Source organism: Alnus glutinosa, chromosome 13 (assembly GCF_958979055.1).
Source record: "Alnus glutinosa chromosome 13, dhAlnGlut1.1, whole genome shotgun sequence".
NCBI classification, from domain to species: domain Eukaryota; kingdom Viridiplantae; phylum Streptophyta; class Magnoliopsida; order Fagales; family Betulaceae; genus Alnus; species Alnus glutinosa.
The window spans coordinates 5110053-5128083 of record NC_084898.1 but is presented as its reverse complement, the minus strand read 5'-3'; the positions used below and the strand labels follow the sequence as shown (position 1 = coordinate 5128083).

At 38.1% G+C, this 18031-nt stretch overlaps 2 protein-coding genes across 6 annotated transcripts; one reads left to right on the top strand and one right to left on the bottom strand.

Annotated features, from left to right (window-relative positions):
• Positions 1–6533: 6533 nt before the first annotated feature.
• On the top strand, positions 6534–13120 carry LOC133854266 (uncharacterized). Of its 4 annotated transcripts, XM_062290376.1 has the most exons (5): positions 6534–6860; positions 8124–8190; positions 8339–8650; positions 8765–11427; positions 11527–13120. In XM_062290376.1, exons 2-5 carry the CDS (start codon positions 8188–8190, stop codon positions 12794–12796), a joined length of 4248 nt encoding a protein of 1415 aa, XP_062146360.1. In that variant the 5' UTR covers positions 6534–6860; positions 8124–8187; the 3' UTR covers positions 12797–13120. The 4 variants fall into 4 exon arrangements, with proteins under 4 accessions (XP_062146360.1, XP_062146361.1, XP_062146359.1 ...); XM_062290377.1 differs by lacking the exon at positions 8124–8190; XM_062290375.1 differs by having other exon boundaries at positions 8124–8650.
• Positions 13121–13970: 850 nt separating this feature from the next.
• On the bottom strand, positions 13971–17098 carry LOC133854265 (phosphoglycerate mutase-like protein AT74H). 2 transcript variants are annotated; one of them, XM_062290372.1, is made up of 5 exons: positions 16530–17096; positions 15957–16076; positions 15071–15284; positions 14473–14553; positions 13971–14353 (listed from the first exon to the last, which is right to left on the bottom strand). In XM_062290372.1, the coding sequence occupies exons 1-5, from the start codon at positions 17020–17022 to the stop codon at positions 14215–14217; spliced, it is 1047 nt and encodes a 348-aa protein (XP_062146356.1). In that variant the 5' UTR covers positions 17023–17096; the 3' UTR covers positions 13971–14214. The 2 variants fall into 2 exon arrangements, with proteins under 2 accessions (XP_062146356.1, XP_062146357.1); XM_062290373.1 differs by lacking the exon at positions 15957–16076 and having other exon boundaries at positions 16530–17098.
• Positions 17099–18031: the final 933 nt, after the last annotated feature.

Here is an 18031-nt window from a genome sequence, read left to right as displayed (position 1 = left end):
TCCATGAAACTCTCTGCCCTTTGATCGATGACACCTCCTAATGGAATAGGTAAAGTCGTGATCTGCTTATTCTTTTCCAAGAAACTCTGATCTTTGTGTTCTGGAATTTCTTCTTCAACTGATTCCACTTGAGGTTCGGTAACCATATTTGCCTGGTGCTGGATTCTTTCTTCCTGGGCATCCTGGAAATTGTACCCTATCTCCTCATCTTGAACAAGGAATTCATTTTGCTGAATGGGTGCCTTGTCTTTTGCTTCCTCTTTCCTGTTGTTTGCTTCCTCTTGTTCGATTTCTCGACAAGTCTCAATCATATTGTCAATTGCGCAACTCATCTGCCGGTATTCTTCCTCACGCAATTCCTTCGTTCTCCGACTTCTCTCAGCAAAAGCTTTCATCATCTCTTCAAATTTCTCGGATAACCGGTCCAACCCTGTAACAATGTCCATGGAAACGTCTCTTCTAATGTGCCAAGAAAGTTTGGTATCAGATAAAGCTTCCCCACTTTGCTGCCACTCCCTTCTTGCACACATAACCTCTTGATCTTGCAACCTAGGTTGGTAATCAGCATGGAATTGCCTTCTTGGAGGAATGTCTTCATAGTGTTGCATCCTATCATATCGACCATCTTGGAAGTGCATTCTTGGAACGAATTCCCCAAGTTGCTGCCAGCCACTAATTCTTGTTTCTGAATGATGCTGGTAATGAAATTCGGAAATTCGGTGTTCTTGGTACTTTGATCCTCCAGCTCTCTCTTCCTGGTACTGGAATCTTGCCGCTCTATCATCTTGAAAATTGTAACCCATATCTTGCAGCTTGCGTTATCCTAGAAAGTGCTCTGATACCAAATTTGTTACACACCCCTAACTTCTAAGGCATTTTTGATAAAACTTGTAAAAGAATCAACAATGAAATTCAACAGAAACACTGAATTGCATTGATGATGAAGAAATGATTTGTTTACAAGATAAACTGATCTAATTCGAGGAAGATTGACCTCCCAATTATCAACTAAACTAAACTAAGACTAAAACAACAATTCTTCTTCCATACCTCAATAAAACTGAAATAGGGCTATTTATAGAACCCAATTGCTTAACAGAATTACAACTACATAAAGGTCATAACCGAAATCCCCAACTCTCATCAACTGCTTGCCACGTACACTCTTATATGTATACATGTGACACTTTATAGAAATCCTTTTCTATAAAGCCCAAGCTACACTGCAGGTATGGGGAATAATGCTTAGCAAGCCTCTCCAACCAACCACTGATAGAAAAGATTAATTTGGAGTGGATTTTAGTGTTTGCAGCTAAAAACAGACCAGTCAGTCCCGATCTAAAAGTAACAAAAGAAACAAAATGAATTTTTTGGGTCGCCCAGTACTAAGAAATTCTGTAGAGAGCTTTATTGGGAGATTGGGATTTACAGTAATTATCTGTTCAAATTGCTAGCAATTCGGACAGTCAATGTGAGAGAGCCTATATGAAATTTATCTGCCTAAATAAAATTTGGGCTATCCGGCCACCTATTCGGGCAGGTAGATCTCATATAGGGTTGACAATTTTTTATACGACTTACGAATTCGACACGAATATAACACAAAATTATAGGATTAGGGTTTAGGTTTAGCGACATGTTTATAAACAGGTTGACTCGAGTCAACCCATTTAGCTAATTGTGTCGGGTTCGGGTTGGCTGGTCAACTGGATCGACTCAAACCTGATACGATAACTCGTTTTGTCAACCTTAGTCTCATATGGATTTACAATAGCTATCTAGCAACTGAAGCAGACAATTCTTGTGGGATCCATGTCCCTTTACTGCATCTACATTGTACAAGCACATTACAATCAGGATGCCATGTGCAGGTCAACAATGTCTGCTCATTCCTGAGAATTTCCACAACACTTCACTTTTTTACCAGATCAGATGCTACAGAGATCTACACGTCTTTTAATTTTATAAGCTTATGGAGAATTGGCTCTACCAAAGACAATTAAGTCATTAGCAAAAAGGAGGTTGAAAATGGATGAGAAATGTCAAGAGATTTGGATGATCCCGAGGGCACCTTTGCTTTCCTCTTTTTGAGTCTTGATAAGATTTAAGCTCTTATTATAAGGAGACATGGAGAAAGTGGGTCACCCTGACCAAGGCCTCTACTAGAAGAAAATTTCTCATAAGGGTAAGCATTTAATAAAATAAAATATGAAGGGGAAGAGATTCATTGAATCATTGCAATATTCCTTGTTATTAGAGATCTCTATTACTATTATTGATTCCTAATTCCTTTTATTGGGCCGGGGATTGTGAGAGACATGGAGAAAGTGGGTCACCCTGACCAAGGCCTCTACTAGAAGAAAATTTCTCATAAGGGTAAGCATTTAATAAAATAAAATATGAAGGGGAAGAGATTCATTGAATCATTGCAATATTCCTTGTTATTAGAGATCTCTATTACTATTATTGATTCCTAATTCCTTTTATTGGGCCGGGGATTGTGAGAGGGGATCTCTTGTCTGAATAAGGAGTTTCACTCACCTGCTCTCTCATGGATTATAGAGTAATTCTAAATGTCATATAAGTGTCCATAAAAAAAAGATGTGGGTTTTAAAATTACCATTTGATCAATCACACGCTCAATAATAATTTTAAAAGCTACTTCATTTTTTGATTGACACTTGATAAACATTTGATAGACCCTTAAATGACATTTAGAATTACTTTAGATTATAACACCTTTAGCCCTAGTTGCCAGTTGGGACCAAAAGGTGTACTTGTGGAAGCAGCCAAGTTGGAATAGGGTTATGAAGATGACCTTATTTCATGTACACATATGAGGTGATTCCTTTTAGAATAGGAATATGTCAAATTGTTTGATTAGCGTGCAAAAGGAGGGTATAAACACATCTCACAATAAAATTAATATATGGTGAGAATGGGATAACATTGATCCCTTGAGGATTTCATAACAAAATTGACCCCTCATGATATGAGATTTCACCAACTTCCTCAAGGTTGGTAATGAAATTGCCGACTTTTTTTTTTGTAATATTTTTTTGATATATCCATGTATCCAACCAAATTGAATAGAAATAAAATAAAATTTTATTACAGCTTTTTTTTTAAAAAAAAAAGTACATAATGGGAGGGTGGGAGACCCCAACAAACTCAATACAACACTCAAGGAAAACATATAATAATCATAATAATGAGCTAGAGAATTGGCTTGGCCAATATCTTACTAGCCCGAAGGCAAAGAAAGGGCTGCTAGACCTGCGATATTTAAAGCACTCAAGAGATGAGCTGTTTAGAGAGTCATTTCCAACAACAACAAAGGAGCTTGGATGCCATAACAAAAAATATTGCATTGAATCCGACCGAAGTTGTTGGAAAATAAAGGCGAGAAAGATGGCATAGATTTCTTTGACTATATATATATATATATATATAGGATCAATTCCCTAATATGGTTAGTTGATAACCTAAAATTCAATATTCAAAGAACTTACAATCATGATAATAAAATATGAGAAAGTTATTCTAAAGGGATATAGGATCAATTCCTACCTTGATTTGGGTGGGCAACATTACCCCCCCCCCCCCCCCCCCCCCCCCCCCCCAAAAAAAAAGTAAAATAAAGCATACAATTGGATTTTTTTTTTTTTTTTTTTAATGGAATTGTATAAAAAAACATGGAATCAAATTTTTTCCTTATTAGAGTCTAGGGTTTACATTGTTGTGTACCCCCAAAACTATAAAGTTTTGAAATTTATTAACCTAATTTAACCCCCCCAATGTCAAAGTCAAATTCCTTGGTAAAATAAGTATATGATCTTTGACCCCTGTCAATGTCACCAACAACCCCCCAAATAGGTTCTAAAATTGCTACGTTTTCTTCTTCAAAATTAGGTCTTATTACTTTTCACATGAAGAGATTAAATAGCAAGCTAAAAAGTTTGCCAATTCAATACAATTGCATAGGAATTTATCCAAATATAAACACATGCCCAAAATACATTCAACAGTAACTTTAGGCTATGTTTGGTAACGACTTTCTTTTTTTTTTGTCCTCAAGTCAAAGACATGAGTAATTTGCTCTTCATGCCTATTTTATATCGGCTGGCATAGCGTATTTAAGTGACTAACATGAGAGACCACTTAAAACATGCTACGTCAGCCGGTGTGAAATGAGTGTGAAGGATAACATTATTCCTAAAACGTTAACAAATAGAGAAATGTTGTTTCATATTCTGTGGTACATATCCTATTTGGCTATCTGTTTTTTGTTCAAATCAACTATTGAATTTGTAGGACTCACAAATACAAATAATTCAAAGCACAAAACACTTTTTAAAACATAAAAAATAAAAAATAAATCTACATTTATATCATATCAAAACACATTTTCAAACAAAAAAATTCATAAAAACACATCAACAAACATAACTTAAATCTTTGTCTTATTACTTGTCACACAAAGAGATCAATAGTTCCAAAGCAAGAAAATCACTATGTCACTATCAACATAATTTGCCAATTCAATATTATTGCATAGGAATTTTCCAATCTATGTCTTATTACCTTTCACACAAAGAGATCAATAGTTTCAAAGCAAGAAAAATCAACAAAATGTTACCATCTACAAAATTTGCCACCTCAATGCTATTGCATTGGTATTTCCCATACCAAAAACCACTACCAAAATACATCCAACACCATCTAAACAAAACAAATCCAATGCTCCTCGTAACCTTCTCTACATTTGAATAGAAACAAAAAAATTTTTTTAAAAAAAAATCCATTGCATTGGCAAACAATCATCATCATACGTGATAATAGATTAAAAGTACCTATTTTTTCTATTAAAATAAGTATTATCATACTCTAAGGTAGTGCTAAACCACATAAAATATAATGTAGTATTAGATCAACATTCTTTAGAATTACAAAAATATTTTAGTACCAGGGGTTAGTTCGATAGATTTTGAGGTTTAAAGCAATAAATTGAAATTATATATTTTTCTATTTAAAACACTAATTAAATAATAGTTATTTTATAAAAATGATTCTTCTCGCCTTTTGAAATGTAAAATTATTCATTAAGTTTTATATTTAATTTTTTTTTTCTAACATCTCATTTTTAATTGATAATATGGCTAATCTACTTAATATTTCTTGTGACATTGTAAATCTTAGGTAGAATTTTATCAATTACCAACAAGGGATGAGTAATGCTAAAAGGAAGATTTATGTCCTCCTAAAATTGATATGATTTTTAAAATTATCATTAAATGTATAATAAATTACTATTGAATTCTGATTAAATGATAATTTTAAAAGTCATATTAATTTTGAGATGACTTAATCCTTCTTATAACATTTCTCACAAAGGGGAGTGGCCGAGAGTAGTCGTATTGTAGGACTCTTAGAATACAACGATAAGTTCCTTAGTAGAATTCCATAATAAGATGGTCGATCTCTTCCTCATTGAGTAACGCTAACGTAAGATGTACCATTGTCCCCTCCAAATTAATAAGGTTTTTAAAATTATCATTAGATTAAAATCTAATAATGATTTATCTTAAATCCAATAATAATTTTAAAAGTAACATAAATTTTAAGACAAAATGAATACAAAGATTTTACGTTTAGCATTACTCTTCCTCATTAGAGAGTAGTAGTAGTACTAATATCTACACTAGAAACCTAATGTAATTCATCTCTACTCTATTTTTATCAACAATGTCTTCTACGTAGACGAACACGACACAATTACCTGTTTTGCCAACCCTACTTCTACACTCGTTTAAGGAAGAGACTGATGATTAATATTATCAAGTATTCAGTATTTCAACCCTCAAGTTGTTTTGAGAGATTTAAGGTTCTTCGAATTACCTTACCAATTTTTTCAGAAAGCCACTATTTTTTTCTAATAATATTATTAATGCTATTTCTTTTTGAAGGCCTTATTTTAACGTGGACTTTTAAGTAATTGTCTAACTCGCCAAATAAAATAGTGTCACTTCAAAAAAAGGAAGAAAAAAGAAAAAATGAAAAATGAAAAATGAAAAAGATAAAAAGAAAAAGAAAAGAAAAGAATGAGAGAAATGATTCCTACAGTCATTTCTCACAACAGCCCTACAACAAGCTGACGTGGCTGGTAATATTTTATTATTTTTTTGTTTTGTTTTGTTTTCTTTTTGTAAAAAAATAATAAAATATTACCAGCCACATCAGCTTGTTGTGGGGCTGTTGTGAGAAATGAGTGTAGGGATCATTTCTCAAAGAAGGAAGAGTCGTCCAATCTGCCACGTATATATTTATATTTAGTTAAATCTCAGCCATTAATTTGTTTGAATTTTAGGGAATCCTGATAGGGTATGGTGACTACTGACTATGGTCAATGGAACACCATTTCTGGTAGGGGTAGAATCGGAGGAAAGGGCAAAAAAGAGGGGGGTGATTTGGGGAGTAAAATTAGCATAAATACGTGGTGAAGGGGGCTCTCTTCTTTGTATTGGAGAAAGAAAGGGATTGGGGGAAAGAAAGGAAAGGAAAGGAATCAAAAAGAAGGCGCAAGAGGGAAAGGAAAGCCAACTTCCGCGCGGCGTTGGCGTATTGGACAAGGAAGATATATATAGATATATATATATATATTTGTGTGGAAGGAAAGAGCAGAGGAAAGATCGCGAAGACGAAGAGCACAAGGTTTTGGATTCCGAAGGGGAAAGAGGAAAGGAAAGGAAAAGAATCGCCGAAAGAGACTGTAAAAGAGGAAGGGGGGGTTTTTGAGCGAAGCCTCTCTCATTGTAACAGTCGGAATCGGCGTGTAGAGAGATCTGTGGATTTCAGTGGAGGTAACCGAAACCCTATCATCATTCTTCTTGAATTTCTTGTGTGTGTTGTGTGTTTTTGTCGTTGTTTCTTGTTTGGATTCCGAGAAAGTATGGGCTGGAAAACCCTAGCGATTTTCTCGGCTGTGCGTTTTGGGGAAGGCGGCGCCGCCTTTGCCTCCGAAGGATCTACCGGGCTAGAGGAAGATGTGGATTGCGAGGTTGGAACAGGTCGAAGATTTGAAGCCTCTCATTGGGGGTTTAGGGTTTGCTTGTAGATCTGTTTTTAGGGATTTTTTTTTGGAGTGGACTCGCTCGGTTCAACGCGGCCGTTTAATCTCTCGCAATTTGTTGAAAGCCTTTTTTTTCTCAAGACTGATTGCAAGCAAGGAGTAGTTTGTTCCTCTTCGCTGGATGTATTTGCTGTCTGGGCTTGGGTTTGGAACGATGAGAATCGACGCTGATTCGTAGATTGGAGTATTTTGTAGGTATTGAGGGAATCTGATTGGATCCCATTGATCTGATTAGATCTGTGGTTCAACACGTTTTCTCTGCCGATTATCTACGATTGCTTTTCATGAAATTTATGTAAACTTTGTTAGCAAGTTGTGATATCGAGGCCGCGATCCAGGGTTGCTTGATCAAAAGATGGGAGTTTCTGTTTTGGTCCCCTGGATGGTCGGCAAAATTCTATGGGGGTTTGCCATCTTCTTGAAGCCGTAGTGTTTAGTTTTTCTTTTTCAATGCATCTAGAAATTTGCGAATTGATGTTAAGAGAGAGCTTGTTGTGTTCGTCACAATGTTCGGCTCTGTCTCCATCTTTTTGGTTGTGAAGGAAACTCCTCTTCTAAATTATATGTTCTATCTGAAGCCCTACTATGCCTCTATGTTGTCTGCTGCTCTTTCTCAAATTCAGCACTTTATGAGGCTTTTTTCCGGCCGTGTAGTATTGTTGAGGTGTTGCTGCAGGTGAATGGTGACGTACATTCATGGTGTTTGCCTTGCATCTATGTCACCTGAAATTGTGTATGGTCTTTTCATTGTTCATTCTTTGAACCCTTTGTTCCGAATTGCAAGTGTTGGCTGTGCCCAAAGCCAAATTTTGTATTGAGTGTCTTGTGGCCCTGAAGTCAGCAGTTAAAGGCAGCCATATAGTGGAGCCTTCTCATCAGTTTATGTGCTCATTACAGAAACTTTTTATTGGGCTGTTTAAGTATTTTTAATATAAATTTCTACCGTATTTTGGTGCTGCGCGTGGTGCTGATCTAAGCATTGGATGTTTCACAGGCTGGTAGTCTGAGAAGCTTCTGGACTTCATCTCTGATTAGTCAACAATGAGAGGTCCCTTATAATGGTGGGCATTGAGGATTATTTTCGTCATTGCATCGTGACACATTGTGGTTCAGATATGAATAGAGAAAATTTATATGGCTATACAATGATTGTGGATGTGTTTAAATGTTGTCAACGTACATATGGATGAATCTTGTTTTGATTTGCAGATTTGCTTCTGTTCCTGCACTGGGGCGTCGGCCTCTACTCTTGAGATAAGCAGAAAACAAGCCACAACGGCATGCTGTAAGACCTGTGGCGGAAAGCCTTTGGTTAATGGGAGGGGGTCGTCATCCAGTAGCATGCCGGGTGCCGTAGGTCTGGAACTTACCAGTTTTATCAACTCTGATTTGACTTGGACGAAGATTACGAAAGGTAATAGGAGTTCGTCAAGGCGGGCTAGGAAAGGCTTGAAAAATATTGCAGAACTGGTCAATAAGGATCCCAAAGTTGTGGACATGCCTGTTTCTGAATCTGAGAAGGTGAACCTTACATGCTAAATTTTTTTGGTCTCTTTTTTTTTTTAGCAATTTCTTTTCAGCAAAAATGCCCATGCAATAGGACATGACACTATCTTATCCTGTTCTATTTGGCAGCTCGGAGTGAGTGTTCTTGGGTGCCGCTTCAGTGAAAAGGCAGAACATGTACCGATCAAGAAGAGGAGATTTTTGTTCAGGTCACCATCTCCGCCTCCTGCAGTCCCTTCTCCGTCTTCTGAGAAGAGTGGATTGCTTTTGAAGTATAAAAATGATTTGCGTCAGGAGTTTCATAGCGAATCATTGGCCAAATCTCAACCTGTTGCAATTAAAGCTCCTGCTTCTACTAATGATTTGTGTCAAATAGTAGATACCAAACTTCCTATTGATGTGAAGAACCTGGTTAGGGCTAATGATAAATTTGATGAAACTGAAGATTTCTCTGGTATCTCAATACTTGCTGCTGCCGCCTGCAGTAACTGTTCTGGAGGAGATGATGGTCATGCTGAGGAGGGTTTGGGAATGGAAGAATCTCTTGTGCATGAGGTTGCTTTTGGGGGTTCAATGAATAATGAACCATGTTCTTTGTCGAAGGGAATTTCCAAGGAAGACCGGAGTTCTACTGAAATTTCTAAAGAAGGAGCTGGTTCTTGTATTTCCATCATGCCTGTAGAAGTTGCTGCCTCTTCAAGAACTGCTAATTCCTCAAACTGTCTACCTCATAGATATACGACGGAGGGTACTTCCACACAGGATCTTTCTATGACTACATCAAAGGATCTTTCAAGCAAGAAGGATGAGGAAACAGTTAGACTGCAGGAGTCCTCTTCACGCGATGATAGGTTGCACTGGGACTTAAATACAGTAATGGATGCATGGGGGCAACCTTTTGATCAGTGTTCGGATTCTCAGACCAATGTTGCGGTTGGTGTCTCTGAATACGGGAACAGTACTTGTAGTGATGGGATGGGGAGCTCAGAAGATTATGAATTACACAGGAAAATTGGAAGCATTAAAGGTGGTGCTGAAAAGGAAACACTATCTAGTTATTCGAGAGATATGGTACATAAAATGCAACAATCAAACAAGGAAGAACATAAATTGGATGCTTGCACTGATACTGGTAGGTCTGTTTGCTTGCAAAAAAGGTTGCTTTCTTCTGAGAGTGATTATGCTCGAAGTTTGGATTCAGTTCAAGGAACAAAATCCTTTCATGGTCAAGAGGGTATTAGCCCTAATTCTGGATATGTTAACTTGGTTCCAGCAGATAATGCACTTGGACCTCAAACTTCTGCTAATGTGGATAGAAATGCTTCAGCCCAGTGTGTAACTTCTGGCTCCACAGGGAGCAATGAAAGTTTATCCATGCATCAAGTTGGCATCTCGGATATATGTTCAGAGTTCACTCGTCCTAGACCAAACCATTGTACAAGCACATGTGTATCTGAAGGAAACAGCAATGCAGCATCCTTTGGCGTTGCTAGCGTGAAGAGAGTAGATGATTACACTGCTGGTGTTCAAACAGGTGAAGTTATATCCCCTAGTACTCAGGTTGAGAAGCAGGAGATTGCTCTTACTCCCATAGCTTTTGGTATTAAGGCTGCCTGTGAGAATGGGGATGTTGCAGATGGCGATGCTGAAGGTGCTGAAGGAGGTTCCTTTCTTGATAATGGGATTGCCCCTACAAATATAGTTGGCTTGGAGACCAGTCAACCACAAGAATTTGGGCCTCTTGATAATGTTGTAAGAAACTCTACTTGTAAGTCAGATGAAGCGGTTCCTCAAAATTCTCACATGTGTATAGAGACACCCACCTCGGGTGTACTGGTTGGAAGTCAAGCTGCAGTGATTGTGGGTATGAACACGCGACAAGACAAAGTTTCTGTTCAAAATAATGCTGAAAGTGGCTCTCAAATGCTGCTCAATGGCGATGAACCCAAACCCTTGGAAAAGTGCGTGGCATTGTTACACTCTCCCTCTGATGATGCATGCCCAGGTTCTTCTGATGATCTTGTTAATATTTCTGATAAGGTGGTTCCAGAAGAACTTTTGGGAAACAATTATGGCTCTGATATATGTCATGATGATGGTCATTTAGTTGGAATTGAAGAAGCGAGCGAACTTGAGGTGGATTATGATTCTCAGTATGAAGATGGGGAAGTCAGGGAATCCATTTTGCATGCTTGGGAAGATTATCATGGTGAGGATGTTGAAACTGAACACGTGGATTATGGATCTGACAATACTATCACATTGGGCTGTGAAGGTGATCAAATCATAAAGAATACCCAGGAATCTAGCTTCCAACCTCATCCAAGTGGCTCATTATTGACAGAAGTTATTGCAGCAGGATCTGGAATGGAAAGTGCGTTGAGAGGACTGTTAACAGGGAAAGATGCAAGCAATGTGGTTGGGACAAGTGATAATGTTGACAACACACCTGGTGTGGGTACTGGCAAGGTGACCAGAAATAATGAGATTGATGCCAGGGGAGATGTTGCGAGGAAAGCAATTCAATCAGGTAGTTTAGATATGAAAATGTCTACATGGGATCAATCGCTGGAGTGCCATAAAAATCCTTCAGATTTAGAGACTCGAGTCAGAGACGGCAGCAGCTGGAAGAAAACTGATGGAGATTGTGTAGATGAGTTGGATACGGAGGATACTGAGGCAAGGATTGCTGAGTCGGGAGTGTTTAAGAGGGATTTGCGGTCGCGCATTGAAGGAAGAACATCACGGAACATACTTTTTGGACGGGATAGGGTATCTGTGCAGGGAAGCAGGTATTCATCTGTGACTTGTTATTTTCCTATGAGATTGGTACTCAAATTAGATACATAGCTGGTATTGATGATTTTTTGCTAATTATTTTTAATTTTCAGATACAGTGATACTGATGATTCAAATCCTAGATTTGAAAGGGAGTCGGGATCTTTTGAATCGTTTGGTAGGGGTAGATATTCTCGGCATTCTCACACCAGAGGTCGGGGAGGTGATCGTTGGGTGGATTCTTCAGAAAACCATAGGGGCCTAAAGCGTCACCATTCTCCTGGTTATCATGGTCCAATGACTCTACGTCACATTGGGTCAGAAAACAGTATACATCGGTCTTTTAGAAGAAGTGGGTCACCGGTAGGAAGGGATGAGGTTTTTGGTATGCGTGTGGGTGTGGGTGTTGGACCAACTAGAGAGATGAGCCCTTATAGGCGTTTGACTCTTGGCAGGGGCAGGTCCATAAGATATGGCCCTCAAATTGACGGGAGAGGAACTAGGGGGAGATATCATGGACCACTGCGTGGTAATTTCCGTGAATCTTCCTTTAACCATTCGCATCCTTCGGCCAGGAGAGAGAGAAGCTTCTCTCCTACAGAAAGAAGAGCAAATACTCATGCACATCAATCCTGCACAAAATCTCCATCAAGATCTAGAACTCGTTCTCCCATTTGTGGTACTTCAGGTTTCAGACACAGAAGTAAGTCTCCTAATTTCAGACCTGAGACTGGGATGCAGAGTGTGCGGTCACCTCACCAGCGGCCTGGCTTTTTGGCAGATCATATGGTAGGTTTTAGGCCGATGCGAAGAGTTCGTGATTCCCCACCTCATGACTCAAGATGGATTGGAGATAGGAGGGATGAAGTGGGTTTCAGGGAGCATGGATACAATCAACGTACTTCAATTCTAGACAAGAGATTACCTGGGAGATTTGGCCCACGGGATGACAGGTTTGACTTGATGGATGCCCCTCGTAGCTTCAGATCGTTGCATCCTGGAAGATTGTCGGAGATGGATGGAGTTGGTAGAGGCAGCCTAAGATATGACGATAGAAGGAAAGATGTTTATAAATACCGATCAGGTAATCTTGTACCGCGTAATGATACAGACGGACCAATCAAGCGCTTTCGTTATGATGTTGAAGACGGTTTTGTGGCTGCACGGAACTCTCGTTATCAGGATGGTGCTGATTTCAATGGCCGATGGGAACCTAAGGATTACAACAGGGGCATCGACAACCGAATAGGCGACGTGCCTAGAAGATCTGGAGTAGGAGGCCCATATGAATACCAACGAGATGGGAAATATGATGTTAAATCAAATTCATCTACAATGCGGGAAGTAGAAGAGGATTCATCTCCTAGGAAAAGACCTTCGTGATCTTTTTACCCAGTGCCCCTTTTTGCCTTCACATTGGGTGCGTCTGCAAGCAGACAGAAATATACTCACCCTGCTGATGTTTTTTTCATTTTCAGCAGGAAAGCATCCAAATCCTGCAGTTCTCCTTATATGCCAGTGCTTGTTGGATTTGCACTCACTCTCTTTTCTTTATGAATTGTAGGTGAGGTCTAGTTGTTGCTTCTCTCATTTTTGATTTTCCATATTAAATATATATTGTTTTGTGGCCAATTCTGGGTGATATAGCCTCTTTGGTGGCCATTGAAATATATCATCAAATCAATGAAAAAGTTCATTTATTTGTCAGTTTTGCCCAAAAGTGAAATTATTTTAAGTTTTCCATGTTAATTTAAGAAAAATCCATCATGTTTCCTACCATTAACATCAAGTCTTGTGCGGCTGTGCCCATGGCCATGTTGTTACAATGTGGCATCAAAGCTCTGAAGCCTGTCCATCTACGTTTCTGGTCATGATATCCAGTGCCTTGTTTTCTGTGGAAACAGGGATTAAAACTTTGTAAATTGCCATTGGAACATTGGACCATTGGTCAGGCTCATATGGTTGAAATTGTAGCTGCAGATGTTGGTAATTGTCATTCTCTTGTTTAAGGATCAAGTGGACTTTTTACTTTTTCTTTACAATAGTTGGATAGGTTGGTAGATTAGTCTTTTGATTGGTGGACCGGATCACTTTTTGTTTGCTAATGTGTTTTGGGTGTGTGTTTTATTTTTGGTTTGAAAAAAATGTGTTCTAAGGTGAGATGGAAGTGAAAACTGCTTTTTGTGTTTTGGGTTGTTTACTAATGTTTTTGTTTTAAGAACAGAATAAAAGACACAAGATTAAAAGAAACACAGTTGAATCGCACGGGAATCATTCCTGAGGTTACAATTGAGAGTCATGAGTGTGTTTGATAAAAGCTTTTTAGAGGGTGGTTTTTGCTTTTTGGTTGAGAAAGTGTTCTGATGTGGTATAAAAGTGAAAGTAAATTTGAGTATTTTGTGTTTGAAGTTTTTAGTTAATGTTTTAGTTTTCAAATGAAACTAATGTCTTTGTTCTGCCTACCCAGATGATTGCTTAATGTTATTATTCTCAATGCCAGAGCAGTAGAAGCCATGATTATCAAAATGCTAATCAAAGAAACTAGGACTAATCAAAATGCCAATCAAAGAAACTAGGACTATAAATCTTCAAAATTTATTGAGCTAACACTGAATAAGGGGAAAAAAAAGGGCTATATATAAATAAAAAAAGAAAAAGGAAGCTAGTTTTCTGGTTTCCACAACCATATTGGAGATTCAACTGAACACCATCTAGGGCATGCTGAATTGCTGATCTAGTTTGTGTAGTATATCATTAGGCTCTTGGCCTGTTGGTACTTTTGTGGTGCAATTTGTTGATAATCATATGATACAATCTTTTAACTCAGTCTTGCTGCCATCTTCACCAGTCTTTTTGCTGCCATCTTCATCGAAGTGGGTGAAGAAGGAATTCATGGTTGGGCAATCGTAGTTCAGTTCACCTGGCCTTGCAAATTTTTGCCTTATCAAAACAAAAGCCAACAAACACCAAGGTTAGTAAGCCTCAACAGATATTGAAAACTTGAAATTTACCACCACTCAGGAATTTGGTAATGTAAAAAGTAAAAAACTAATTTTTACCATTCCTGGTCCATCAGCATTTCTTCTGTCAATCCAAACTCTCTTAGCTCTTCTTCAGTGTGATGCACTAATAAGCTGTACCTGTAGATAATAATAGATATCCTAGGATTATTTTTTTTTAATTTTTTATTTTTGGTCAAATTGGGTTAGAGTCATTTTCTCCGGCACAGTTTGTCAAACTAATATTTGTCAAAAATGCATGTGACATACTTTATTAAAAATGCATATGATTGATAAAAAGTTTATCCAAATATATATGAAAAACCAAAGATATACTAAGATTCCGCAAGCCAAAAGTGTGATTTTGAACAAAATCATGAAAAGTGTATCATTTGTGGGTACGTTTTTAAAACATCGTGGTTTGATTCAAATCGCAAGCAAATGGGTGCGTTTTTAAAAACGCACGATTTTAAAAGTTAAGTTGCGATTTTACCTTAAGCTTAACTGCGTTTTTAGAAATTGGGTTTGCAAATCGCACCTTTTGAAATTGCAGGTTTTAAAAGTGCAAATCTAAATGGACCCTAAATTTATAATATGTAAATGTATTATCAGGTTTTCAATATAATCTGTTGACATGCAGAGGAATCAAAAGGATTACCTTCCACCGTAACCTTTTTCCATAACAACCATCTTTCCATTGCCCAAGTTATTAAGCCTCTCAAACTGCTCCACTGTCCATTTGTACCACCTCATTAGAAACACTCTCAGTGTCAAACCATGTGAGACTATCACCAAGTTCATGTTTGGGTTACGGTTGCCGGGAGGCTGAAAGCGTCCAATATCAATATCTGATCTCAGCGTTTCTCTGAATCCTGTTGCATTGATACATTTAAATTCGTAACATACCACTATGCTTTCAAATCTGATGTCTACGGTGACCCACTCTATTTTACAGGTCGCTTCTCCGTGACTAAAACTTGTGACATGGTATTTAGTTCTTATACTAAATGATACAAACTTCAAGTAGAACTTACCCTTGAAAACGGCTTATAAGGGGAGGGTGCCTAAGAGCGTATATACATATACATTTAAAATTTTAACATAACACCATGCTTCCGAATCCGACGTCTACGGGGACCCACTCTATCTTATAAGTCGCACCCTCTGTAACTCGAACTCGTAACGTGATGCTTAACTCTGAGACCAAATGATACAAAACTTAGGTAAAACTTATCCTTAAAAATTTGCTTGTAAGAAAATGATGCCTAAAAGCTTATGAATAATGCTATTTATCATACTGTCATACAACTGGGATGACGTGGCAATGAAAATCAGTCATTGGATCAGCACTGACTTTGTAAAAAGAAAAATCAATAGTGGATTTTCACTGCCGCATCATCCTAATTATATAACAATCGCATATCAGCATACTAAATAGTATTTCTCAAAAACTTATATACACATAATTAAGATTATACTTAAGTCATGTCATACGATACATTTAAAATTTTTAACAAAAAATGATTGCAAAATAAAAAAACAACCTGTTATTCTGTCGTAAACATCAGCTGCAGATTCCCCATTGGGAAAGCGGTAAAAGAAACGACCATAAAGCATGCGCATGGCTTTCTCTACTCGCATCTTCTCTCTGTCCTGAAAATTCCCTTTTATGGAAAGTTGTAAATGAAACCCATTTGAGAGTTTTAAATTCTTTTGGAATCAAAACAATTTACAGTTAAAATGGGTGAGTAATTATTGGTATAATAACAATTTGGAAACTGGACTGAACTTTGGTGGGTTTTAAGACACAGATATGACATGATTTGGAAAAGTGAACCTGTCTACAGACAGTTTCCAATTTGGTGAGTGTTCTGCAATTGAATTTTTGGGTTTCAACATTCCTCACAGTTTTTGGACAGCCGGGCGGGTGACGGGTCACCTGCAAAACAAAGGAAAAACTAACGGGACTATTTTTATCTATTTTGCGAGTAACTCATCGCCAGTCCGGCCGTTCAAAAATCTGCTTCGACCCTCTATACCGAACTTTTTTTTTACTGTTTTTATCAAATCTCTGTATTTTCTAAGTTAGCAAGGTGGACTAAAATGAGATGACCTACCAAAATCTTGTTCTCTTAGACGAGGCTCCTCTCTCATGCCAGCAATTCTTGAGCGTTCAAAAGGACGAGCTAAGCTCTTCAATGTTTCTAGGGTTCTTCTATAGGGAGACACATAGAAGTAGACCTTCCAATCATTTGCTCTGTCTTGCTCAATCAGCTCCTTAATTTCTTTCCCACACTCCTCAGCTTCAGCCAATCCTTTCTCTGTCAGAGCAATTTTTGGATCAGCAGTTCTTGTGTAGGCACTCTCATCAACATTTCCTTCACTCTGTCCATGCCTGACCAGGATTATCCGGCGCGGCCGAGGAGGCGGGCCTTTGGCAGCTGCACTGCTAAGAGCATTCTTTTCAGGGAAACTAGCCAGCCCATTATTTGTTAGCTTCACATAATCCCTTGGGTTCTCACAGCATCGGATGAAATTGGAAGTGAACTGTTTTGGTTGCAAGATTGGGAGAACTGAGGCTGAAGATAGAGATGGAGAAAGAGTGGCCATAGCTTGAGAGCTATCCAAAAAGATAACAAAGTAGCAGCAAAAGTGAAAAGGTCTAGTTGACTCATCTTAGTATGTGAAACTTGACTCTGGTTGATCAAGTCTTTGATAGGCAAGTTTTCAGTTCATTTCACTTCGGTTAAACGACAATGAAACAAGTCTTTTCATGCCAAAAGGAGTGGCCTACACACCTTCAAGTCATGGGAAACAGTTTGTAGTCTAGGGCTAGCAATTCATATTCAGATGCTAGGTTCGACTTGTGTCGAGACATAAATATAAGACTATATATGTCAACCTTAAATCGACTCATTTAATTAAATGGGTCAGACTTCTCAACTCTAACCCGTTAATTTCGTGTTGGGTTCATGTTGAGTTCACGGGTCGTGTAAAATATTGTCAGCCCTATATCGTTTGTCGAGTTGGGGTCATGTCGGGACATAGGTATGAGAGTTGAATTCGTATCAAGTTTGCGGGCTGTGTAAAAATTATCGGTCCTATTTTGTACGTGCTTTGCTTGCACGTTGCTGCTGAACTTTATTTGATGGCTGTGGACGTGTGGTGGAAATTGGAAGGGGACCATTTTAAGCTTTGTGAAATTTGTGAATGCTTCACTCGAAACAAAAGTAGTTGATCATATGAATCATACAAATTGAGGTTAGGTGAGAAAGTTTTGGTCATTGGTCTTAAGACTCTTATTGGTGGAGTAGGGGACCAATATGCTTCTGCAGGGTCCCAAATAATTTGTCCTGTAGAATGAGGAATCTCAAGTATGATGGCAATTGATGATATAACATAGTCCGTGAAGTTTTGAATGCATGGCTGTGTTATGTTAACGGGTTTGGCTCGTTTTGAGCGATTAAATAACCAGAGATCATTTGTTCTTCAAACAAACGGTTAGAATTGTTAGACGAATCTTAGTCTTTATCATTGTCGGTGGAGTAATGCTATGTACTACACCTTATCTCACACTCTTATCCCACTAGCCTGATGTAACAGTGCCCGTCGGTCATTG